General features: G+C 50.0%; 1 protein-coding gene across 14 annotated transcripts in view; it reads left to right on the forward strand.

Annotated features, from left to right (window-relative positions):
- Window positions 1–25,845, forward strand: part of TANC1 (tetratricopeptide repeat, ankyrin repeat and coiled-coil containing 1) — a 342,597-nt gene that overhangs the window by 282,151 nt on the left and 34,601 nt on the right. For 12 of the 14 annotated variants that reach the window (XM_062187057.1, XM_062187098.1, XM_062187066.1 and 9 more), the window contains 8 exons: window positions 2,983–3,105; window positions 4,241–4,522; window positions 5,276–5,427; window positions 7,742–7,973; window positions 10,062–10,228; window positions 12,845–13,452; window positions 16,810–16,918; window positions 17,745–17,867. In XM_062187057.1, the coding sequence (XP_062043041.1) occupies window positions 2,983–3,105; window positions 4,241–4,522; window positions 5,276–5,427; window positions 7,742–7,973; window positions 10,062–10,228; window positions 12,845–13,452; window positions 16,810–16,918; window positions 17,745–17,867 (1,796 nt within the window). The remainder of the gene's footprint in view (window positions 1–2,982; window positions 3,106–4,240; window positions 4,523–5,275; window positions 5,428–7,741; window positions 7,974–10,061; window positions 10,229–12,844; window positions 13,453–16,809; window positions 16,919–17,744; window positions 17,868–25,845) is intronic. The other 2 variants (XM_062187068.1, XM_062187071.1) reach the window with 1 other exon arrangement.

Raw genomic sequence — 25,845 nt, forward strand, 5'->3', positions numbered from 1 at the left:
TTCCTGAGGCCAGCAAGTGTTCTGTGTGTTAACTGTGTAGTACAGAGGGATAGTATAGTGGGATTTTTTTTTTTTTTTTTTGATGAAAGATTGTAAGAGTTGGCTAGATTTGGAGATAATTTGACCACACAGAGATTTTCTTTGTTAGAGTGGGATTGATTTGGAATGCTGTGCATCTTCAAAAATACATGACATGAACACTTTTTTTCCTTTATTGAAAAAGTAGAATGTGAAACCTTTAAAATTAATCCAGAAGTGGGGTCATCTTTTCTACTATTTTTGACTACTTTTTTCCTTTTGAAATACTCCCAGTGGATCATAGGACTGTGTGTAGTGTTCTAGGGAGTCAACAGACATAGTTACCAGTTGGGTTTCAGTTTTCTTAAAGCGCTAACTGGTAATTGCCCTGGACTCACTGGCATTCGCCTTGGAACGTTTGGTCCGTGACTTCCAGTTTCAGTGGATGTTTCTCTCTCTCTGCTGCAGACAAGCTACCCCTTCCTTCTCATCCTCACTTTGCCTCCAAATCAGACTCGTGCTGCATCTTGGGGTGTGTTTCTCACCCAGATGTTACAAGCAGTATGTGCGCGTACATATCAGTGTATAAATTATTTAATTGTAGAGGCATTAGCATAGGTTTAGTGCAGCATGAAATTATTGCTTTGCCTCTGATTTTTCTCGGCCCTGAGTGGCGTTTAGGACTTTGAAAGCATTTCTTGTTAAATACTGAAGGTGAGTCTGAGACAGGTGCCGGAAATGTCTGAGCATCCCCCATAGGCATGAGTGAGGACACGCTCCAGTAGGTGGGGGCCACCGGGGCCCATGGCCAAGCCGCTGAAGCTTCACTGCTCTCTCAAGTGTCTCCAAATGCCATAGGAAGCAGGCGTAGCTGGTGGCTTGTGGCCCTGCTGCGGCTTTCGGCTCAGCTCAGTCAAGGTTGAAATCAAGTTAGCCAGGCTGGGGGTTGCTGAGGCAGTTCTGTGCACTCTGAAGCTGAAGCCCTGTTAACTGGACAACGGACAGCAGAGGCATTTCCAGTCTCCCTCTCAGCCCCACCTGGGTCGAACTAGGGCTTTTCAGCCTTTCTTTGGAATGCCCTTCAGACTCCTGTAATTTTACTCCTTGCAGTTGTCACAAATTGTAAAACGAGTGTCATGTTCTAATTGGTCAGCAAAGGAGGGAGGTGGGAACGTTTGCATTCTCCAGGGCTGAGGCAGCCTCTCACACAGGCATGGCTGTTCCCGCTCAGAAATGAGCCCTGTGCTTGGCGGTGGCTTCCCCTTCTCCCCTGGCCAGGACGGGTCCCTTCACCATGAGGGCCAGAGCCTAGAAATAAGTCGCAAGCTGTGATCCTGCTTGGGACCTGGGGGTGTGTCCTGTTAGCCATCCCGGAAGTTGCACACAGCTTAGTCAGGGGGTCCTGGAGAGGAGCCAGAGGTAGCCTTAAATGGTCATACTTTGCTCCAGTTGGAAGTGCTGTGTGGGGAATTGTCTGAACCAGAAAGATTTGCATGGTCATTAGCTGATGCAGAGGATTCACTTAAAGGTTTGTGCAAGGGAACAGCGTTGTGGTATAGCAGGGTTAGCCTCTGCCTGCAATGCCAGCATCCCATATGGGCTCTGGTTCTATTCCGTGCTGCTCCACTTACGATCCAGCTCCTGGCTGGTAGCTGGGGAAAGCAGCAGAAGATGGCTCAAGATGGTCCCTGCCACCCTCGTGGGAGAACTTGAAGAAGCTCCTGGCTCATGGCTTCAGCCTAGCCCAGCCCTGGCTGTTGTGGCCTTCTGGGATACACTCTCCCACAGTCAGACCCAGAGCCTCCCATGTACGCACTGAACAAATGGGGGGATGTGCAGATGGTGAGGAAGAAAAGGTCTGAAACTGTAAGAGGGGAAATGAGGAAGTCTCAGGTAGGACAGATGGCGCTGGTCAGCCGCTGGATGCTGACTCAGGGCCTGTGGGTGGCCAGAGGGTTTTCAGAGGACAGATGGCCCAAATTGATTTGTGTCCCCTGCAGCCTGGTCCCACTTAGGACTTCACGAAGCCATCGAAGCCTCAACCCTTGGAATGCAGCTCCCATTAGCCTCCTCATTTGCCCTCAAATGATGTGTGCACTTAGTCATCTTGAAAGATAATCTTACGTCCAAGATCAGCAGCCACTTAACTCATAAACCACATGCGGCTAACGTTATTTAGATTTCTCTCCCTGTGACCTGGGATGTGTATGTAAATACAAGGAGGATTTTTTTTTTTTTTACTGCAAAGATGAACTGTGTATTTACTTCTGTGATTTGCAGAGAATTAACAAAATTATTCTGCACTGGTTATTTTTAGAATTCAGCCTTAATGCTTTTTATCAAGTGCCTATGTGTTATGTGCTATATGATCTCTTGATTTGGTCAGAGGTTATTTTCAGAATTGGAAAAAACATACACAATATATTATACATAATATAGTATAAATGTATTCTACATTAAAATATACCAAAATATATTTGAAGCTTAGGAGTATGTTGATACTTATACCATCAAGAGCCACCTTGCAGTATTCTGAGGGCTGTGGAATTGAATGTACAGATCTGCTCATTTAATTAGTAAGGTTGGTGTTCCAGACACTGAGAAAGCTCCCCAGGGCTGCAGGAGAATCTAGTATCGTGCCATGTGTTTGCAGTAAGTATGAAGCAGCTTTCTGTGTGATGCTTTTTATTGTCAAGTTTTTACATTAAAAAAAATTATGGCAAACTGTTTTTTAAGGAGAGTTGGAGAATTCTGACAAACATACCAATGTAACTTTGCTTTTAAAAAATTTTTAAACTTTGTTTTTATGTTTTTTCAATGCATGACGTTGCTAGAAGAATAAACCAAGGCAAACAAATAAATTTTGTTCAAAGCCTGACCTGAACAGCTTTGCAGTTTATAACTATTTTAGGTACCATGTTGAACTCAACTTGCAATAGACTAAATTTCTGTTTAATATTACAGCAACAAGCTCAACGAAGTTGGAAGATCTGAGCTACTTAGATGGACAGAGAAATGCCCCTCTAAGAACATCAATTCGATTACCATGGCACAATACGGCAGGAGGTAGGGCACAGGAAGTTACAGGTATTTATCCTTGCATCCACTGTGATAATGGACTTGAGGAACTCCTTCACTTCACACTGAAAGTCCGTGATAACCAGTGTTCAGACCGACCGTGCTTAGAGCACGATGGGAAGTGTGTGCACAAATGCATGAGCTTAAAAAATACCAATAGGGTGGTTTCGGAGAGCATCCCTAACAGTTTTGAGCTTCTTCCTTAAAATATGTGCTCTGCTTGCTTCTGGAGCTCTGCAGGAAGTTACTCTGCAGTGAAGAGTGGTTGAACACTGATTAGATTTTGTGTTCCTAACAGAGTCAGCTTTGCTTTGGTTCCTTGGATCGCATCAGCCGTGTCCTGTGTCTGCCAGTGACGCAGGCACAGCCTCACTGCATGGGCAAAGCACCACCCCTCCCGGCCGAGAGCTCTGCTCCTGTCTGCAGGCAGAGTGCTTCCATGTGACTACTTCAGTAGTGAAAGAAACATGGAAGATGCTTTTTATTGTTTGTTTTTTTAAGATTCATTTATTTGTTTGAAAGAGTTACAGAGAGAGAGAAAGGTCTTCCATCCTCTGGTTCGTTCCATAGGTGGCCACAACATCCAGGGTTGGGCAGAGCTGAAGCCAGCAGCAGCCACGGGCATCTGGCAAGTCTCCCACATGGGTGGCAGGGGCCCAAGTCCTCAGGCCATCCTCGGCTGATTTCCCAGGCACATTAGCAGGGAGCTGGTTCAGAAGTGGATCAGCCTGGAATCAAACTGGTGCCCATATGAATTGCCAGCATGGCAGGCAGTGGATTTGCCCTCTATGCTAAAACCCTGGCCCCAAGAAACCTGTCTTAAAGACAGTTTCAGATACACCAGCGAGACACGGTTTGACCCTTGCACCACATCCTCTGTGTGTCTGAGTTGAGTCATGAGAATAACTTGGTAGCAGGAATGGACTGGAAGGCCATTTAGCAGGACACTTTGTAAGACCAACAGAGTGTGTGAAATGAGGAATTACAGAAGCATTGTTGGCACCAGATTGAAAATACTGATTCCTTATGTGGCTGATGAAGGCTCTAGTAAGTGTCACACACACACACAGGCAATGATATATTGAATTTCTTAGAGTGTGGCATTTTGACATTCTAAAACAATGCTTTTTTTTTTTTTATATAGCACGATTTGCTCCATATAAGCCACAAGACATCTTGTTGAAACCCCTGCTGTTTGAAGTACCAAGCATAACGACGGACTCTGTGTTTGTGGGAAGGGACTGGCTCTTTCACCAGATAGAAGAGAACTTGAGGAACACGGAACTGACAGAAAACAGAGGAGCGGTTGTCGTTGGGAACGTGGGATTTGGGAAGACAGCAATCATTTCCAAGTTGGTGGCACTTAGCTGCCATGGGAGCCGCATGAGGCAGATTGCCTCCCACAGCCCCAGCTCGTCACCCAAGGGTAAGGCTGTGTTTAATTACTTGTCCAGTTTGTTACATTGATGCAGGCTAGATAAAGGCAGTGGCTGTTTGCGTAGACATAAATTACATAACTTCCTCGGGTTGTTCCAGATGTGGTGTAGGTGTGTTAAGTGAGCTCTCTGAACACGCGTGTCTGTCATAGTGTGTGTCTGGCTGTGGCCTGGTGAGGCCCGCCTTTACTGCTCTCCTCCTGACCTAGAGCCTTCCTGTGCCCCTCTTCACACGGGCAGAGGTGGGCAGTGAGGACTGACCAAAAGCCTGTGGAGTTTTTTGTCCTAAAACCCAAGGAGTAGGGCTCCTCGCAGAACAAGCCAAAGGGAATCATGGAAAATTCTTTCATTTCCTGTTTGCCACAGGCTTTGTCTTCTATTCTGGGTTTGCAAAATTATGAAGACCGAGTTAGTGGTGGATAGAGTAGCCAGATCTTTGCCTGTTCATTGTTTCCTGTCTGTGTTACAGGCCCATTAAAAGAAAGCATCTCCACACATGGTGAACAACAAGGGAGCCATATGAGAGTTTTTTTTTTTTTTAAACCAAAATTAATTTAATAAAGGAAACCAGAAACAGTGTTCTGCAGGAAGGAGACTGGGTGGGTGGAAGACAGGGACTTGTGTTCTCATTTTGGCCGTCTTCACTCATTACCTGTGATAACACTCTCTGAGACAGTCAAGAAATATGCTGTGTCCACTGTATCCCTGTGTGGATGGAAATAATGAAATGCATCTCTTGGCAGCGGCGGATCCCTCCCAGGAGCTTCCTTTCGCTCCGCTGCTCTCACCGGCTTCTTCTACAAGTGGTCCCAATGCGGCTAAAGCACCTGCTGGGTCTGGGGCCCCCGAAAACCAGAGACCAAGAGAGGATGCAGTAAAATACCTCGCTTCTAAGGTAATCTGATAGGGCAGCGTGCTAGTTTGGTTTCTGTGCGGTGAACTGAAAGGGTGGTCTTAAAAAACAGAGCAACTGCTTAATGCTAAATATAGCTGTTGATAAAAGTATGATAGAATACTCCAAATGTATGAATGAGAATAAATATCCTACGACACCATCAGTGAACTTTTGTTCATTAGAGTAGCAGGAAATAGCGCACGCCCACCACCCATCCATCCTGATTTATATGCACATGCTCTCCTTAGTTTTTATGTGAGCAGGAGATTGGAGCTTTCAGCGTGACCTAGGCTTCTGCCTGTGTTCTGTCACCCGAGGCCCTTGGTTCCCTGCCTCTTTGCAGCAGTGGCTTCTTGTGAGGTTGTGAGAGAGGCTCAGTTGACACTTGCTTCCTAACTTCATGGTCATCAAGGTCCTTCAGGAAGTTTCTTTCTGAACCACATCCTCCATCCCTGGCTCATAATCCACCCTCCTGCATTTGAGCAACTGCATCTCTCACCCCTGGTTTGCCACTTGGGTTGATGGTGTGTGTTGCAAGCTGCAGAGCCTCCTCTGCTCCAGGGACTTTTCAAAGCCCTCTGACTATGACCCACACCAAGAAATATGTCTTTCAGTCAAGACCCAGTACTCAGGAACACATAATTACCCACGTAACAGACGCAAAAGCATTATAAAAGTTACTCTAAGACTAGGCTTATGCTTGTATCTGACAGTACATGTTGGTGATTTAAAGTGGATCTAAAACAGAGGAAAGACAGATAGGTTTACACTGACTTGAACATTGTACAAATGTGTAAATGTATGAGGATAACACCTGGTGCCCTGTAAATATGTACAGTTTTTATGAGCCAGTTAGAAATAAATAAATTAAAAAAACAGGAAAACACCCTGTTGGTGGCCCCACCATTCAGCTGCCTTGTCCACAGCGTGTGAGACCATGCTCTCGGATTCTCATGGCAGTTTGCACAAGCTCCTGGGGTCTCCTGTGTGATCCTGTTAATCTCTGTCCAGGTAAGAGCTGGAGAGCCGGCAGCTTTCCTGAGTGCTGAAGAAGTTAGTCTCAATCAGTACTGGCCTGGCCCGTCCAGGTGGGCCTGGAAAAAGCTGCTCCACCTTTGCTGTTGCAGCTTCCTTTCTAAGAGCCCACAGACCTGGATCCCCTCCCCCCATCCAGGACTGTCCCTGTGGCTTTGGCAAGGAGCTTCAGCTGTGCCCCAGGGCCAGTAGCTCTGCAGCTGTGCTAGCTGAACGTTAAACAGGAGAAAACAAAGAGCCCTTTCTGCTTGTGTTTAGCCTTTTCACCTTGCTCACTACACACTCCTTTGGGACAGTCGTGAAGCTATCATTTATCCACAGCGTGCCTCCACTCCAAGGAGCTCTGCTTCCAGCACTTTCCTTGGGGTCTCCAGCAAATCACCCGCTGTGACCAGGACTACTCCTCACCCTTCGGTGCCAGGGCAGCCCCTGCTGTCCCCCTGTGCCTGCCTGAACAGGATGGGCAGGCACGTGCTCCCTGCTGATTTGCTTCCTCAGACATCCCGTGTACCATCTCCATCATGTTCTCGCCTTCCTTGAAGAAGTGCAGGTGTGGGGAGGGGCTGAGGGCCTGAGCAAGTGATCATTATGACCTGGGCTGCCTGCAGCCTCACCTGTTTCCTGGGATGAGCAGAGGGCTCCCTGAAGAGTGCCAATGTTCCTGAGGAAGAAATGTAGTGAAGAGGGCCGATTTGAGTCCCAGCTGCTTCACTTCTGATCTAGCTCCCTGCTTATGTGCCTGGGAAAGCAGCAGAAGGTGGCCCAAATACCTGGGCCCCTCCTGCCCACGTGGGAGACCCAGATGAAGCTCCTAGCTCCTGGCTTCAGCCTGGCTCAGCCCTGGCCATTGTGGCCATCTGGGGAGTGAACCAGCGGATGGAGAATCTCTCTATCTTTCCTTTCTTTCTGTAACTCTGACTTTCAAATAAATAAATTTTTTTTTAATATAGTGAAGGTGGCATTTTGTAGTGTTGAGAACATGGGCATTGCTTTATGCCAGGTTATAAAATGACTATCATTATATTCCCGAACTGTCAGTTGTGTTGTTTTTTGCTAATCAAACTGCATTTGTGGCTGCAATTTAAGGTATGCTGAGAACTTAGAAACCACGTGAAAAAAGGAAGGGAATAAACGAAGCCATTAAGCAAATTAACGACGCAGTCCTAGGGAGCGGCGGCAGTGGATTTTGGTGTCGCAGTGGATGGGTGGAGTTGTGTTTTCCTGTGAGATCCTGCTGTGAAGAGGCAGGGAGACACTGACCGCTCTGTTTCCCCTCTAGGTGGTGGCCTACCACTACTGCCAGGCTGACAACACGTACACCTGCCTGGTCCCCGAGTTCGTGCACAGCGTGGCGGCCTTGCTCTGCCGCTCCCATCAGCTGGCCGCCTACAGAGACCTTCTGATCAAGGAGCCACAGCTGCAGAGCATGCTCAGCCTCAGATCCTGCGTGCAGGACCCCGTGGCCGCTTTCAAGAGGGGTGTGCTGGAGCCGCTCATCACCCTGAGAAACGGTACCTGTGGCCGGTCACCCACAGCCCCTCCCAGTCGTGGCTCGGGTGCTCGGTGGTTCACTGGGCTCGGGGCAGGAGAGAGGTGTGGATGAATGACACATGTCCGTCCTCTTCCTGGGAACCATCTCCTTGTGGGCCCTCCTTTTGCCCTGAAGGTAGAGTGTAAACTGCCTCAGCTAAGAAGTACAAGACGGCCGCCTGTAACTGGAACGAGAGGAGGTCTTCTCTCCATGCTCTTGAGGGTCCGGGGCATCTGAGGCTGTGCAGTGTACCCACAGTAGACAGACTGACGAGAGGAGCAAGGCTGTTACCAGGGGTCACGCAGGGGAAGCCGCAGGGAAAGGCAGCTCAAAGCAGTGGCTAGAACCTCCTGCTGATCCTGAATCTTCAACAAACAGCAGTAAACTTTAGAAGGCAGGAAACCCTGGGAGGGCAAAACCGGGAAAGCTGATGGTTGGGAGCCTTTGGTGCTGTCCAGTGATTACCTGCTGTCCTTCCCCGTGGGGAAGGAAGACTGGCAATTTTGTGTTTGCTCCTAGGCAAAACGGGAGGGCAGAGAGCCTTTCCATGTTTCCCAATTGCCTTCCTCAGCAAGGATCTTGCGTGTCTGGGAGATGTTACCGGTCTTGGAGGGGAGGACGGTTACGGGAGTGAGTTTCGTGGGTTCTTTTCCTCAGCTCAGTATAGAAATAAAAAGCCAGGAAACAGTTTGCAAAGAGGCAGATGCTTTTATTAGAAAAGAAACTTTTATTTTATTGGCAAGCTACAGAGAAAGTGTCTGGTCCAAGAGGAGACGAGGCGGAGTGCCGAGTGGGACACTGGCTTTGAGGAAGTGTCCTGGGTTTTTAAGGCATTGCTGTATTTTTTTCCATTGGGTCATTCTGTGGGGCTGCCCATTGGATGGGGGGTTTCACATACTGTATGTTGATTGGCTTGGGGCTTGTGGAGATAGCATGGGTCTCCTGGAGACGTCTGTCTCTCCCTTAGGGGCTCAGCCCCCTCCTCTGCTAGCTCTGAGTGAAAGATTGCAACCACCCTGGAGGTGTGATTTAAAGCCACAGGGTCACAACATGCAGCACAAGAAGCTGTTAGTGAGGGAGATGCCGGTGAGTCTGGAGACAGGCTTACCAGCCACAGCTGACAGCTTGCTTGGGAGGGACATCCTACCTATGTCTGGGGAGCCCACGTGCCCCCAGCGCCAGTGGACGGCCTCAGGGGAGGGGTATCTCCCTTGAAACGAAGCTGTTTAGATGACTTGCAGGCAAAAACAGAATGTTGCTGCTGTGTTTGACACTCCTAGGTGACAGGGAAATAAGCAGATTGTTTGGGGAACTTACTGCCTGTTTGTTTTTTTCCAGGGACCCTCTTTGCCTGAGTTGATACTAAGAGTTGCTTTCTAGAGGTTTCATCTGATTTGGTTTCCCCTGAATATTCTGCAGGGTAGAGGATATTAGTGACGTGGTGGAACCTTCGGGTTTCCATCCTTCCTCCCCACCCTCGGGGCTCGTTCATCTGTCTCGTGGCACCTCTGCCAGACGGTGCAAGGGAGAAGGTTGGGAAGGGATGCCACCGTTCCTTCTGCATCCCTGCACCCAGAGTTGGCCCTCAGCAGTAGGAAGCTAGGTGGTGGCTGGTGCTCCGGGAGCCTGGCCTCACCCTCACCACTGTGTGGCAGTTAGCTCTGGAGGGTGGGCGGCCCTTGGACTGTACAGGATCGTCTGGAGGGTTCCCAGAGGGGACGGAGGGTCTCTTCAGACTGTGTCTGTGTGTGTCAGTTTGCAGCTGTGGCCCCCACGGTGATGCTGCCTTATGAGGAGCTAACTGTGTTACGTACATGAGTGAGATTCTGCTCATGTGTGTAACACAGTATGTTTCTGGAAACTGCTTTGTGAGAATTGGTTTTCTTTTGGCTCTGTGCTCTGGTTTTCATGATAAATTTAATAGAAAATATGCTTCTGTGAAAACTATGTCTTCTGCCATATGTAAACCTTTTAGTTTTTCCTAACACTTTGTGCGTTAACATACACGGGGTGGTGCCATCTGATAGAAATGTATGATTTCTTAATTTGACTTTATTTTATCCTTCAGAGCAGAAAATTCCTGAAGAAGAGTACATTATCTTGATAGATGGCTTAAATGAAGCTGAGTTTCATAAACCTGATTATGGAGATACACTTTCTTCATTTATTACCAAAATAATTTCTAAATTTCCTGCCTGGCTGAAGTTGATTGTGACTGTGCGTGCGAATTTTCAGGTACAAAACAATTCTCAAATCTCTTTCCAAGTCCCTGTACTCCAGTTTTACTGTGTGATAAATACTAATGACCCGAACTGTTATAAACAATGTGGCTGCTGAATTTGGAAACAGTGACAACTTTGAGCAGTGAGTTCACAGAGCCCGGCTCTGGGAGGAACTCTGTCCTTGTCAGTCCCTACCGTGTGTTCACGGACACTCAGGTGGCATGTGGTTGGTGCTGAGTACCGCCTGCCTTCTCACTGGGCAGTGTATGGGGCCAGTTGGTCTACCAGAGTTGAATGCTATTTCTGCGTGTGCGTATCTGCATGGGTTTGTGGTAGGGCTTTGAGCTTTTTTTGGAGAGAAAAGTGAGGGATGAAGAGAGATTGTGAGGCCTGTTCTGAGAGAGCTATTTTTTTCATCAGACTTAAACGTGAGTTAACATTTGCAGTGAAGAAAAGTGATTTTTTTTCATCCTCCATCTCTTACCTCATTGAAACTCAATGTATGTCTTAATCAGTAGCAGTCTCTCCAGACCTATCCTTTTTTTAGTAAAAGCATTTTGACTTTGTTTTTAAAGATTGATTTATTTATTTGAAAGAGTTACAGAGAGGGGGAAAGAAAGATCTTTGATCAGCTCTGGTTCACTCCCCAAATGTCCTCAATGGCTGGATCGGGGCCAGATGAAAGCCAGGAGCCAGGAGCTTCTTCCAGGTTTGCTATGTAGGTGTAGAGGCTCAAGCACTTGGAACATCTTCTGCTGCCTTCCCAGGCACATTAGCCAGGAGCTGGATTGGAAGTGGAGCATCTAGGAATCGAATTGGCATCCATGTGGGATGCTGGTGTTGCAGGCAGCGGCTTAACCAGCTATGCCACAGCACTGGCCCCGCATTTCAACATTTGATTGTGATTTTTGATGATACTTTTTTTTTTTTTTTTTTTGACAGGCAGAGTGGACAGAGAAAGACAGAGAGGAAAGGTCTTCCTTTACCATTGGTTCACCCTCCAATGGCCGCCGCGGCCGGTGAGCTGCGGCCGACGCATCGCGCTAATCCAAAGCCAGGAGCCAGGTGCTTCTCCTGGTCTCCCATGTGGATGAAGGGCCCAAGCACTTGGGCCATCCTCCACTGCCTTCCCGGGCCACAGCAGACAGCTGGCCTGGAAGAGGGGCAACCCGGACAGAATCCGGCGCCCCGACTGGGACTAGTACCCGGGGTGCTGGTGCCGCAGGTGGAGAATTAGCCTGTTGAGCCATGGCGCCGGCCGATTTTTGATGATACTTTAAAACAGCATTCAGGTTATTTATTGTTTTTTCCTCATTAAAAGTAGAATTAGAGCTTAGCCTAACTTGTTATTTATTCTTAGGGAAATTTGATTCCTATGCTTTTCAGTCATTGTTTTAAAAGATTTATTTTTATTCATTTGAAAAGTAAAGTGATAAAGAGAGCATGCATGTTTCTATCTGCTGGTTCAGTCTCCAAATAGCTGTGATGGCCAAAGCTGATCCAGGCTGAAGCCAGGAGCCTGAAACTCCATCCAGGTCTCCCATGTGGGTGGCAGGGACCCAAGTATTTGGACCTTCCTCTTCTGCCTTTCCAGGCACATTAGCAGGTAGCTGAATCAGAAGCAGAGCAGCCAGGACTGGAACCAGTACTTACAGGGGGTACTGGTGTTGCAAGCAGAGTCTTGCTGTGCCACAACACTGGCCCCTTCCAGTCATTTTTCACCAAGAATAATTTGGCAATCAACAGAGTAGAGGAAGAGAAGACCCTATATGCCTCATTTGCTGGCTGTGTGAACAGTCAGAGGTTTAGTTAGCACTCGTGTGGAATGGGAGTAGCTACACTCTGTCCTCTGCCTACAATTACTGCATTTAATGAGGACATGTACTTAAATACTTCCAAAAAGGTAGTGGGAGGTGAAACTCCTCTCTGCTAACTTTTACCGTGGAGGAGGGATGGATCAAAGCCTTGGGCTTCTGGGGGTGTCCTACACAGACATATTTGTCTTTGTTAAAATTAACGACACTGTGCAACTGTGATTCATTTACCACTGTATGTTGTACTTCATAAATGTTTACTCAAAAACAGCTTCACAGATACTGCTGTGCTACACTGAAGAGACAGCTTTGCTACTGCCCTCTGTCGCTGGGACACAGCCTGGGAGCAGGCTCAGGCTTCCCGACTGGGTTGCACAGCCTCTCCCAGCTCAGGGAGGATGCTTCTTGATCTCCTGTCCGGCTGTGCTCTCAGATGTGTGCTGTTGGCTTGTGTTCTTCCTCGGTGTTTAACCACTTGCAAGGTGTAGGGATTACGGGCACTGGGACACTGCACGTTCTTGCTGCCCGAGTGCTGCTGCTGGCTTGGTTACCAGCGTCAGCTCGGGGCTCCAAGTCCTTGGATCAGGGCCTTGGGAAAGCCTTTACTGATTCCATCTCACATCAGGATTTCTTTCACATAAGCTTTTTATCTTCACCTGATCCTATTACAAGTTTTAATACAGAACAATGAGTCACTCTAATCCATGAAAATCCTCCTTGAAAGAAAACTAGTGAATGTGGTTCGCAATACTACTGAAATTGAAAACAATCTGTAGAGTGATACTGTGGGGTTTTGGGCTTTTGTCCCCCTGCAGGAAATCATAAGTGCACTGCCCTTCGTCAAGCTCTCCTTGGACGACTTTCCAGACAACCAGCACATCCACAGCGACCTGCATGCCTACGTCCAGCACAGGGTGCAGAGCAGCCAGGACATCCTCAGCAACATCTCCCTGAACGGCAAGGCGGACGCCGCCCTCATCGGGAAAGTGAGCAGCCACCTGGTCCTGCGCAGCCTCGGCTCCTACCTGTACCTCAAGCTCACCCTGGACCTCTTCCAGAGGGGCCACCTGGTCATCAAAAGTGCCAGCTACAAGGTGGTGCCGGTGTCTCTGTCTGAGCTCTACCTGCTGCAGTGCAACATGAAGTTCAGGACGCAGTCGGCCTTTGAGCGAGTGCTCCCCATTCTGAACGTGGCCCTAGCATCCCTGCACCCCATGACGGACGAGCAGATATTCCAGGCTGTGAACGCCGGCCACGTCCATGGGGAGCAGGGATGGGAAGACTTTCAGCAGCGGATGGATGCCCTCTCCTGCTTCCTCGTCAAGAGGAGAGACAAAACCCGCATGTTCTGCCACCCCTCCTTCAGGGAATGGCTCGTGTGGAGGGCAGACGGCGAGAACACAGCCTTCCTGTGCGAGCCCAGGTACGACAGTCCCCGTAGCCTGCCAGGGAGCCCCTGTGGCTAGGAGGATTTCAGTCGTGGTCCGTGGCTTTTAAGGGAAAGGCAGCCCAGACTGAATGCCTTAGTCTCGGCTACTTTGTGTCTTCATTTCTTCCGCTCCTCTCACTTCCCTGCTTTTGGCAGAGGCGACTGCCATGGAAAATTCTTGCTGCTCCTATCCAAAAGCGTCCTTTGGTTGCTAGGATTTTAGGGCTCCCCCCTGTGCCGGGATGGAAGAGAAACCAGGCAGTTCCTAAGTGTTCTTTACTGGCCATCATCTCCTGGATCCCCATCTGCACCCTGGCCACCACGTTGGCAGGGGTCCCGTGGAAGGTGTGAGCTCCACTCCTGGGAAAGCGGGCTTCTCTGGCAGTGTGCCCGCCCGCATATGTGTCTGGGGACTGTGTGGGAGCCTCAGTAGCACTGCCCCCAGCCCCTGTGCTGTTGTTGGTATTAAACCATCTTAATTGACTTTCTTTATAATTCGGGAATCTCAGCTACTGCAGCCCCATGGTCAAGCAGTCTTCCACAGGTTAGGCTAACCCTGGGACTCAGTGCCCGAGAAGGTCTCACCAGAACTCACAGGGCCTTGTGAGCGGGACAGGGGCCTCAACAAGGTCAGTAGCACCTCTCCTGCCTTCCTCAGGGGCCTCGGGCATAGTTGGCCATCTTCCGCAATTCCTGTCATGGCTGCCAGATCTGTCAAACAATTGAATTGCAATAATTTAGTTCCATGATCTTCATTGGCTTTATTTTCGATTCTACAGTCACACAATTGCTTCATTTCATGAAATAAAGGTATTTCCCACACACCCCCAAAAAAACACACACCACCACCTCCTAAATGCGTAGCAGCTCGGCCCAGGGGCCAGATGTGTCTGCAGGCACGGAGTGGGGCTCTGTGGTCATGATCCAACCTGACCACCTTGTTTTGCTGGTGTAGTGGGACAAACTGGTCCAGGCAAGGCACAGCTTTCTGCATTGCCAGGGTTGCTGGTGCCATGGGGGGAAGGCCGGCCATCTGTTGTCTGTCTTTGACCAGGGACCAGTGAGGGTAGGAGGTTAGGGGATCTGAGGATATTGGTGCTTTCAAATGAGAGCTTGCCAAGCCCTGCCCTTGGGCCTGGCCTGTGCTGTCTTGAACAGCTTCTCTCTGTGTCAGGATTGCCCACTATTTCAGTGACGGGGAACTCCAGTGGGCGCTGGACCAGATGCTGGTTTCCAGAAGTGGAGTCCTGGTGAGTGGTACAGCACCTTCCTTCCTTAGGGTGTTGACTTGACACTGACCTTATAGGTCTAGCTACTGCTTCGTACCATGCCTGTAAGCTTTGGAGCCTCCCTTGGGGCAATATTTAGCCAGGCCGGCTTACCCAGATTTATCTAGCCAAGTCAGATTATCTCCTGGAAGGCAGATCATTTTCCAGGGAGGTGAGTATAGTTGAGTTTATAAGAACATGGAAAGACTTCAGTGGGCGGGGGGTGGGGGGGGTGGGGAGGGTGGGCTGCTGCTGGGATTTGAGGCAGGAGGATTGGACTGTAGTGATCCTTCAGCTTTGCTCCATCCTGGGTAGATGGGGCCCCTAGGGTTTTTCAGTCTGCAGTGGGGTGACAAACAGTTGTACCAGTAGTCACAGGCTCCAGAGTGCTGTGACTTCTCATGGTGGGCCTGGGGACATCGCTCTGTGCCAGGGTCCGGCCTAAGTGTAAGCAGGAGAGACAGGTATAGAACTGAACGAAGCCTTTTTTTTTTTTTTTTTTGACAGCCAGAGTTAGAGTGACAGAGAGAAAGGTCTTCCCTCTGTTGGTTCACCCCTCAAATGGCCACCACGGCCGGCGCTGCACTGATCCAAAGCCAGGAGCTTCTTCCTGGTCTCCCATGTGGATGCAGGGCCCAAGCACTTGGGCCATCCTCCACTGCCTTCCCGGGCCACAGCAGAGAGCTGGCCTGGAAGAGGCCCCGACTAGAACTAGAACCAGGGGTGCCGGCACCGCAGGCTGAGGATTAGCCTAGTGAGCCACAGCGCCGGCCTAAACCTTTCTTGAGTTGGGCACGTGGCTGCTTCCCAAGACCCCTGTCGTCCTTGAGCTTCACCCAGCACACAGAGGCTAGCAGACAAGGTTGGAGGCAGGTTCTGAGACCCCGCTGTGTGCACAGCACTGTGGTAGATACAGAGATTGCTGGGCAGGGTCCCTCTCCGCAGGGCTTCCCATGGTGGGGGGAGAAGGGGGAGGGGAGCCACGCTGCACTAGGGACTCATGGAGGGAGGCAATTTCTGGAAATCATTTCCCAGACATGGTGACCTTGTAAGAGGTTAAGCAACTCACCCCTCATACCAACTACTTGTATTTTTGCTCCAATTATAGAGGGAAAAATGGGAGCAAAGCCCCATACCCAGAAACAATAACTTCTTTCTTTTTTAAATTCCTGCTTCTTTCCATAGCATTTTAAACACTATACAAACTTTTTCTCTTAGGGTCCGTATCTTATTGTTTGCTTAACATGTTGCTGACATGCTAGTAAGCTGCTAGGGAATCTAAAAAAAAGTGTCATTTCTGTTTTTTATGACTGTGCAAGCCTCCTAGCAGGCAAATCACAATAGACTTCACCACGCGCTTGTTCTTTCTAGGACCCTCTAGTCCTTTCTAGTTTACTTATGAACATAAAATCCTATGGTGAATATCTTGGTGCCTTACAGAGTAAGGTTCAAATCCTGACTCCACCAGTTCTTGTGTGTTTCTTGTGCAGTTAATTCTCCAAGCCTTAGTTCCTTATCTGTAGAGAGCAGGAGTTTCTTCTCCCACACTGATGGTGGCTCTTAAGAGAATCTGGCACCTCTCTCCCTCTCTTCTTTCCTTTCTTCCCTCCTGTGTTTGATTATTCTTTAAGTTAGAATTCCAGGAAAAGGTTGATGCATTAAATGATGTAGTTTCTTATGGAGCACATACTTGAGTGATTGCTAAGAGTTGGACACTTTTGTTAGTGGCTGTTGCTGCAACTTCGGCGAGACCCTTTGTCTTATGGCGTCTATGCTTTTGTGACAGGCAGAAATCAGTAAATTAGGTGCCGAGAGTTTGAAAGGTGGCAGCAGGGAGCGGTGCTTCCACAGAGGAAGCCCTGGCCTGCCCCCAGGCATCTGTAAGAGCCTGTGCACAGCCACGGGGCACTCCAGCACAAGCCCAGAAACAATCGTGGTTGCAGCAGCCTCGCTGTCCTCTTCAGGCAGTGGCTTGCACACTCCAGGTGGCAGTGCGGAAGCCACCTGGCCATGCCCACACCCCAAGGCCAGGGGAGCAGCGGCATGGACCTCTGGCCACCAGACACTGTGCTTCTTGCCCTAGGAATGGACATGCACTCCTGGCGTTCATGTTCTCGCGGCAAGAGGGCAAGCTGAACCGCCAGCAGACCATGGAGCTCGGCCACCACGTCCTGAAGGCGCACATCTTCAAGGTGAGAGGCGCCGCCAGTGCCTCTGGTTTTTGCTTTGAGGTCGTGGTTGTAGAGATTCGGTGCCGCTTCGGCAGCTGTCTCAGGAGCCCTCCGAGAGCCCCTCCCTGAAAGTGCCCCCCATTCTTACAGTCCCTTGCCTCGCACCTCTTGGTAGTTTATCGCTCAAGCCAGGACCTACGTGCTGTGGTTAAGTTGTGCTGTTGCCCCCTCTTGCTTGTTTGCGTCTGAAGGCTCCACTTCACTCACTCCCTTTGGTTGCCTTAGTGTTCTGCGTGGAGGACCCCAAGTTCCTGCGCTGTATGGTTTTACACCGCCGGGGCGTTCGTTTCTCGTGGCATCCTGGAATATGTGCCTCTCGCCCCACCAGCCTCCCTGTCATTTGGTAGTTGTTCCTAGAGAGTTGTGTATGGGTTTGATTCTCATTGTCTCCATGCAGGTGTGAGGATCCCCTTACAGTGATAAGAATCTAGAAGGAACACAAGTTTGTGATGCCATCAGCCATTACTGGCCACACCAGGCCCCTCTGTCCATTAGGAATTCCAGATAACAGTCCTCCTCTAACCCTACCCTTGATTCCTTCCCCACATTACTTCGGTACAAAGAAGCCTTCTCCTTGGCCTCCACCTCCCTCCCGGCACATAGGTCGGGTGGCCTGGGCGTGCCAATGGCTTGGCCCCAGGTTTTAGGCAGGGAAGGCTCACAGCCCCAGGCTTCCTCTGTGCCAGTTGCTGGCCATTCATATACCTGCCCCCTCCGGTTCCTGCTTTGCCACTGACACTGTAGATGGGAAAGAGACGTCGGCAGACCTGTCTCTGATTGCTTCCAGGGCCTCAGTAAGAAGACGGGAATCTCATCGAGCCATCTCCAAGCCCTGTGGATCAGTTACAGCACCGAAGGGCTGTCTGCTGCCCTCGCATCTCTCAGGAATCTCTATACTCCCAACGTGAAGGTGAGCAAGGCTGTGCAGGGGAGCAGGGGAGCACCCCAGCCCGCGGTCCCTCCTGCAGGCCCGCTTCCCCTGCGCCGGGGCCTGGCAGGAGGAGGAGGAGGCTGCTACTGCACACTGCCTTCTGGAAGCTGAGCTTTTTCTCTGGTGGGAAGATGTGGTGGTCAGGGCTGCCGTGGGAGCACTGGTGACTGCGTTCGGGGCTGCCGTGGGAGCACTGGTGACCGTTCTGGATGGAGGCCATCAGGAGGCATTTCACAAAGGAAACGAAAGGGTGCAAAGACAACCAGGGAAAGGGATTCTTGAAGTGCCCGGGCTCCTGATGCCAACTGCCTCGTTCTGGCTCAGGGGAACTGAAGCACTGCTGAATGACACCGGAGGTGGGATGTAGAAAAACCACGGCCACCAAAGGTTCTGTGGACACAGACTTCCGACCACCCAGAGGGTGTTAGGTTCCCTGCTGCTGAGCCAAGACCTTCCTGGCTCCTTGGTCTGTGGCTGTCACATCACACCATTACGCTCAGCTTTTATTTCTCTCCTCGTGACGCCATCTGAGAATCAAAAACTCACGGGCCACAAAGAATGTTGGGGCCCAGGTCTTCTAGCCTAAGGCTGTCCACGGGAACTCTGGAGCAATTCCCAGAGAGCCGTGTCTCCCCCGTCAAGCTCTTGGCTTGGTGTCAGCCAAGCACTGGCTGGCAGCTGCTGTTCCCTGCTCCTCACTGTGTTCACCAACACCACCTGGGAGAGGACTGTGTGTGCCGGAGTGGGCTCCCTGGGGGACCATCAGGGGCCCTCTGTCCACACCCCACACCCTCAGTGCTTGCGTCTGGGAAGGGAGTGCATCTGCAGAGCACTTTCCTGTGTGTGCTTCTTCCTTCTCCCTCTTCCTGAGTCTCGAGCAGGTGAGGGCATCATGAAGCTGCCTGAGGACCCTGAGGGCGGCCTGCCCAGACCCCTGCTACCCGGTCAGGGCCTCGGCATGGCCTGCAGAGCAGCTGCCACCTTCAGGTAGACACAGGTGGTGTCTTTGCGGAGGTAAAAGTTGCACCACATCCAGCAGGCTCAGCACTGCACTCAGGGATAGAAGCTGTGTTGGATTTTAGCCTCGATTGATTCCCGTGGCTGGGCACCTCAGGGTGCAGCACAAATGCAGGGCCCATGACCTGGCGCCCTGCCCTCTCTGTGCTACTCCTTGCCAGCTTTCCCTTGTGCTGCAGACTGGAGGCCAGGGTGCTTGTGCCCCACTGAGCAGGCCCCGCAGGTGTTACAGTGTGGACACGCTCTGGAGAACGAGTGCTAAGCTGCTGCCCTTCATCAGCGGGAGCTCATACCTTTGAGATGGAGTTAGTCTAAAAGAGAGGAATTGGCTAAAAGAAACAGGAAGTGGAATGCACATAGTGAAGAAGCTCTGTTAAGGAATTTTTTCAACTCAGATTCTTTAAAAATTAGTTGAAATTACTTTCATAATAACACTGTTTAATCTTTCAGCTAACAGGATACCAAGGTATTTCAAAAAGTTGATGAAAAATGTGTATCATGAAAACACCATGCGTGGATTTCAAACATTTTTTACACCAAGAGGCCAGTGTTAGGGCTTGTGATGGATTAAGCCGCTGCTTGCAACACCAGTATCCCTTATTAGAATACCAGTTCAGCTCTCACCTACTGTGCTGCTCACCCAGCTACCTGCTAATGCACTTGGGAAGGCAGAGAGGGTGGCTCACGTACTTGGCCCCTAGCCACTCATGTGAGAGACCCAGATGGAGTTCCTGGCTCCTGGTTTTGGCCTGGCCCAGCCCTGCCTGTTGCCATTTGGGGAGTGAACCAGCAGTTGAAAGATCTCTCTCCACCCCCAACCCCCTCTCCGTCATTCTTTCACATAGATAAATAAAGACTAAAAAAATTTTAAATTTACCCTTTAATTCCTCTTACTATGAACTTTTTAAAGTGCACTTTTATCTTTTAGCCTCCCCATAATTAATAAAATTATATAATGATGACAAAAAAGAATAAAAATGGTGATATTTTTTCACTACATTAATGAATTTATGGGTATAGAATTTTTTAAAGATTTATTTATTTATTTGAAAGGCAGAGCTACAGATCAAGAGGGAGAGACAGAGATATACCTTCCATCTTCTGGTTCACTCCCCAGATGGCTGCAATGACTAGAGCTAGGCCAGGCTGAAGCCAGGATCTTCATCCCACAAGGTTGACAGGGGCCCAAACACTTGGGCCATCTTCCACTGTGTTCCCCAGGCACATTAGCAGGAAGTTGGATTGGAGGTGGAGCAGCTGGGATGTGAACCATCACCTATATGGGATGCTGGCATCAGGCATTGTAGACTGCAGCTTTACCCACTACACCACAATGCTGGCCCTTAGAAGTTTTTTTTTTTGACAGCTAGAGTTATAGACAGAGAGAGGGAGACAGAGAGAAGGTCTTCCTTCCATTCCCCAAATGGCCACTATGGCTGGTGCTGCACCAATCCAAAGCCAGGAGCCAGGTGCTTCTCCTGGTCTCCCATGGGGGTGCAGGGGCCCAAGGACTTGGGCCATCCTCCACTGCCCTCTTGGGCCACAGCAGAGAGCTGGACTGGAAGAGGAGCAATCAGGACTAGAACTAGTTGCGCTTTGAAGAGTTGTTCATTTCTACTTTGTTCTCTAAAGGTCCGTGGTCACCTATGTACATAACACGACCAACATTATGTGGCTACAGAGTCTTAAAGCTTTCTGTTGCCCTTCTGTTTCTTTCATCTTTCAAAGGAGGAAAAGGTTTTCACAGAATCTTGAACAAATTACAGTAATTTAAAATTGTGCCTGCAATTAAGGACCTTTTTTTAGAGAGTATTAAATGTTGTCATACAGGAATGAATGTCATTCTGAGCAATAATTGCAGTTTGCCACTTTGGTAAATTAAAGTGGCTTGCTCTGCAGTGATTACTGGTCGGAGGGTTTTAACTTCATGGTTTGCTGGCTGTCAAGGACGTGGGCCCCCGCTGCCAGGCCGGGGTCTCACCCACCTGTACCCGGATGCCCCCAGGGTCCTTGCTGCCACTGACTCCAGCCTCCTGTGCACCTGCCTGGTTTTGCTCCCACCGTCTCACAGGACTGGCTGCCAGCCCCAGGGGAAAATGCGAGCGGAGCTTCTTGTCTGAGGCCTGGCCTGACTTCCCTTGGCTGGTGAGGGTTGGGGGTCTGGTCATATTCTACATCACTTTGTGAAGTGGCTGCGCTGATGGGGGCATACAGTATACATAGTGAGGAAGTCTCATGAGCCACTGGGAAGCGCCTCTTCGTTCCTTGTGGTCCCATTGCTTTGCCTGTCCTCGCTAGCCCCCTTCCTTGTCTTCTTGCCTTTATTAAATTCGTACGTTTACAGGTAACATTGCCACTTCTGAGTGTTATCGGAGCAGAGTGGCTGTGGTGGTGATGGCAAGCTTTCCATGCAGTTAGGAAAAACTGTGCAGAAGGAATCCTGTGCCACTGCCCTGCTCGGGACACAGCGGGCTCTGTGCTCAGAGCTCATCTCTGCGTCATCCGCCCTGAGCCCACGTTCCGGGGCTGGGAAGTGAGTGCTGAGAATGAAGATGGAGGCGTCACAGACGCTAAAGCTCTTGAGAAAACACTTGGCATCTCTTTGGTGTCTGAGTGAAATGTTTGTGTCGCTGCATTGCCTCTCCTCTGGAACCTGTGGCTCTGCCACGGGCTCCTGGGGACTGTGGCAGTGCCTGCTGTCAGGAGCTGCCTGCCTAGAGGTTTGCTGGTTCTGAGTGACTCAGGTCTGCCCTCACCTCTGCACGAGACCGCCTGCCGCTCTGAGCTGTGGAGCAGCTCAGGGTGGGCACACAGGCGATGGGGACGGAGGCAGGCGCCTCGAGGGAGCTCCCACCTATACCTCCTATGGGTCAGAGACCTGGGCCCTTGTCCATTCTGAAGCCTGCAGTACAGGGGATTGAACAAATAGCAGTTAATGTTAAATCAGCACTTACAGAATGCTGAGCACTGTGCTAAATGCTTTATGCATGTGCTGATGTACACGTGGGTACTTGCAGAAAATGTGTATTATGCAAAATGAGCATGAGTTTCACAATTTTTTGCACCACAACAACCTTATCTCTTAACTCTGTTTTGCACAAACCTTTTGAAGTTTTTTTATTTACCTGCATATAGACACACTTGATCTTAGCCAAAAGGCCAAGAAGTGATACATGCATGTAGATATACACATGTTTTTTGCATACTCATGTTTCAATGTCACAACCACCCAGTGGAGTGAAACACTTTAATCCAGCTATTTCAGAGGAGGAAACTGAGGTTAAGGTTAGTGGGTAGCTTTCCCCAAATCATGCAGTTAGAAGGGTGCCTGGTGTTCAGAAAGTCCAAGCCCTGTCTGCAGGTGCATTTGTCACCTGCTGTGTTTACAGCCCTGACTGCCAACTGGAATCACTAGGGAGCTCTGGGTGCCAGCGCTGCAGCCCCAGTTAAGTCAGAGTCTCCAAGGGTGGGGCCCAGGCGTTGGAAAGTTCTAAGCTCCCAGGTGGTTTCAGTGTGCAGCTGGGTTGAGAACTGTGGGTGGAGGAAAGAGCCACAGACTGACATCGTCGGCGTAAGTGCCAAAAGCACCACAGCATCGCCCTGGCAGAGGAAATGTCCCCGGAAGCAGTGAGACCTGATGACTCATCTTTCAGAAAGCTCTGTCAGAAGCACACACCGTCCAAGTCAGGTCCTGTACGGGGTGCCCCAGATTGCTGGAAGCGTACCCCAAAGAGGACCCGCTGGGTACAGTAGGGTGGCCTGCTACGCCTGCTCTGAAGCTCTGAGAGGTTGAGTAATTATCTGAAAACGACACAGTGGGTGGGGCTGGCAAAGTCATGCAGGGAATGTGCAGACTCTGCCTGCCTGTCCTGTGGCGACCAGCATCTGGGGTGGCCCTGTGGGGGTGTGAGTGTTTCTGTACGCATCCAGAAATTTCTTCTACATTGCTCATTGGTCAGAACTGTTCTCCTAGGCCTTGATACAGCCCCCAAGTGTTGCTTCAGCATAGTCCATTTGTTTCCATACTGATAATAATGACTTTTATTTAGCACTTAGTTTTTTGTTTTTTGGATTTTTTTGACAGGCAGAGTGGATATTGAGAGAGAGACAGAGAGAAAGGTCTTCCTTTACCATTGGTTCACCCTCCAATGGCCGCCGCGGCCGGCGCACTGCGCTGATCCGAAGGCAGGAGCCAGGTGCTTCTCCTGGTCTCCCATGTGGGTGCAGGGCCCAAGCACTTGGGCCATCCTCCACTGCCTTCCCGGGCCATAGCAGAGAGCTGGCCTGGAAGAGGGGCAACCGGGACAGAATCCGGCGCCCCGACCGGGACTAGAACCCGGTGTGCTGGCGCCGCAGGCGGAGGATTAGCCTGTTGAGCCACGGCGCCGGCCACTGGTTCGTTTTTAAAAACTAAGTGCTAGGCTGGCGCAGCAGCTCAATAGGCTAATCCTCCGCCTGCGGCGCCAGCACACCGGGTTCTAGTCCCGGTCGGGGCACCGATCCTGTCCCGGTTGCCCCTCTTCCAGGCCAGCTCTCTGCTGTGGCCAGGGAGTGCAGTGGAGGATGGCCCAAGTGCTTGGGCCCTGCACCCCATGGGAGACCAAGAGAAGCACCTGGCTCCTGCCTTTGGATCAGCGCGGTGCGCCGGCCATGGCGGCCATTGGAGGGTGAACCAATGGTAAAGGAAGACCTTTCTCTCTGTCTCTCTCTCTCACTGTCCACTCTGCCTGTCAAAAAAAAAAAAAAAAAAAAACCTGTGTTGATTTATACAGTAGGTTCTGCAGGGGTGAATTGGGCGGTTGGCCCAAGGTCCCTGGTGAAATGTCAGCACTGGGCCGGGGACGCCTTTCTACTTGCTTGTCCCTTGGTGTGTTTCTGCCATTCACTGACAAGTACTGGCTGACAGCAGGAGGCTGGGTGGGTGCAGACCTGGGTCAGGCTTCACAGTGGGCCTGTGATGGGGTAAGCTGCTGGGCAGGCAGCCAAGTGGTTGGCTGGCCAGACAGGGCCGGCTCATCACTCACACATGGTCTGTCCTCCTTACATTTTAAGGACCTGACTCATGGGCCACCCCTGTCCACAGAGGGGCTTTGTTTGCCTGTTTTTCTCCTCTGCAGACTTCTGCATTGTGGAACCAGCGTGAGGTGCCCTGGGTGTGCTGAGGGCTGGAGAGGCCTGGGCTTTATGCACGTGGTGGGGGAGGAGCCATGTGCACAGGGGTAGGAGTAAGGATTTGCTATAGAGGAGGGGGCTTCTCTCTGGGGTCCAGGTGTTAGAGCAAACACCTAAAAGAACGGATCCCCTGGCCTCGGTCTGCAGGCACTGTCAGGGCAGAGCCGCAAAGCTGAGGCTGGCTTGGCACTGTCACAGGACAAGCATGGGAGCCGCGGTGGCTGCAGTGGGAGAAGCCAGGGAAAAGGCTCTAGAGAAAAGGTCAGAGAGGAAATGAGCCTGGGTCATGAGGGGCTCAAGCTTCTGCAGCCACTGAGACATCTTGTGACTTCACGTCTGGGTTCCAACCTGTCTAACTTACCGTTGCAAGCTATGGTTTCACTTCCTGGTAGTGTTCCCATTGCGCACCTATCAGCTTGTAAATGTTCTGCCAGTTCCTCTTGGGGACATACACAAAGGTGCTTCAAAAAGCTCATGGAAAATGGAAGTAAAAGATAAGTTCATCTCAGTGCAGAATATTTCTTCCTGCATGCATTTTTTCCTAATATGCATTTTCTGTGAACTTTTTTGGAAGTCTCATGTATGCATAGATCTAAAAGCATTTTGCACCAAGATAAACTTATCTTTCAGTTTCACTCCACAAGCTTTTTATCACTGAAGTATATCCTGCGTGTCATATGCTTTGTCATCTGTGTGTGTCTTTTTATCCGTGTGTCTGATAAATGACACAGTCTCTGTGGTGTCACACCTCCAGGGCCACCCAGAGGACCTGCCTGGTTTGGAGGGGAGCAATTGATGCAGAGCAGGGCCATTGAGGGAGTTGCTGAGAAAATGCACAGGGCATGTCAGTAGTGTTTATGGAGGCTCGCTTTTCCCAGGGACCTGAAGATTCGAAGGAGACGCAGTGGTTGTACTTTAAAATCCGTAGCTAGATGCCTTTCCCCCATGGCTGGGTGCAGGAGTTCGTGGGTGGTGGCAGTGTTGAGCTGCTGGCAGCCCAGGGCATGTGCACATTTCCATTTGTTCTGCTTATTCCTTTAGGAATAAATCCTTGAAAAGTAAGAAAGTATTTCTGCTTACTTGTAGCCTTATCTCACTGTTAATTATTTAATCCTGTAATTATTTCTTTGCCAGAAGAAATGATTTTTTTAGCTTTATTTAAGCTAATCAGCAACTTTTCAAAGCATGGTTCACACAAACCAAGAGCATCAGCGTCACCTGGGAACCCATTAGAAGCATGTCCCCCAGAGACAAATCCAGGAAGGGATGATCATGTGTGCTTTGTAATTTCTTATTTTTAATAGGGGGAAACACATCATGGGGACCGGACCATGTTAACCATTTTTAGGAGTATAGTTCAGTCATGTTGTATATTTTCATACTTGTGCAGGAAATCTTCACAATTCCTCATCTTGCAAAACTGGAACTATATGCATAACGACTGTCATTTTCCTATCTCTGTATGTCCTGGAAACCCCCCCACCTCGTGTTCTTTCTATCCCTGTGAATTTGACCCTTCTAGGGACCTCAGAAGTAGTAGCATACAGTATCTGCCCTTGTGTGTGTGGCTTATGTCACTTGGCACACCATCTTCCAAATGCATCCGTGCCATAGCACGTGTCAGACTTTGTAAGGCTCGAGAGTACTGAGTGTGTCTGCCACATAGTCTGTATCTGTTCCTCCCTCTGTGGACGTTAGCTGTTGTGTAGCTCTGTGTCTGAGCTGTTGTGAACATGGCTGTAGTGAATGTGAGTGTGCAGGTGTGTCT

Source organism: Lepus europaeus, chromosome 1 (assembly GCF_033115175.1).
Source record: "Lepus europaeus isolate LE1 chromosome 1, mLepTim1.pri, whole genome shotgun sequence".
NCBI lineage: Eukaryota > Metazoa > Chordata > Mammalia > Lagomorpha > Leporidae > Lepus > Lepus europaeus.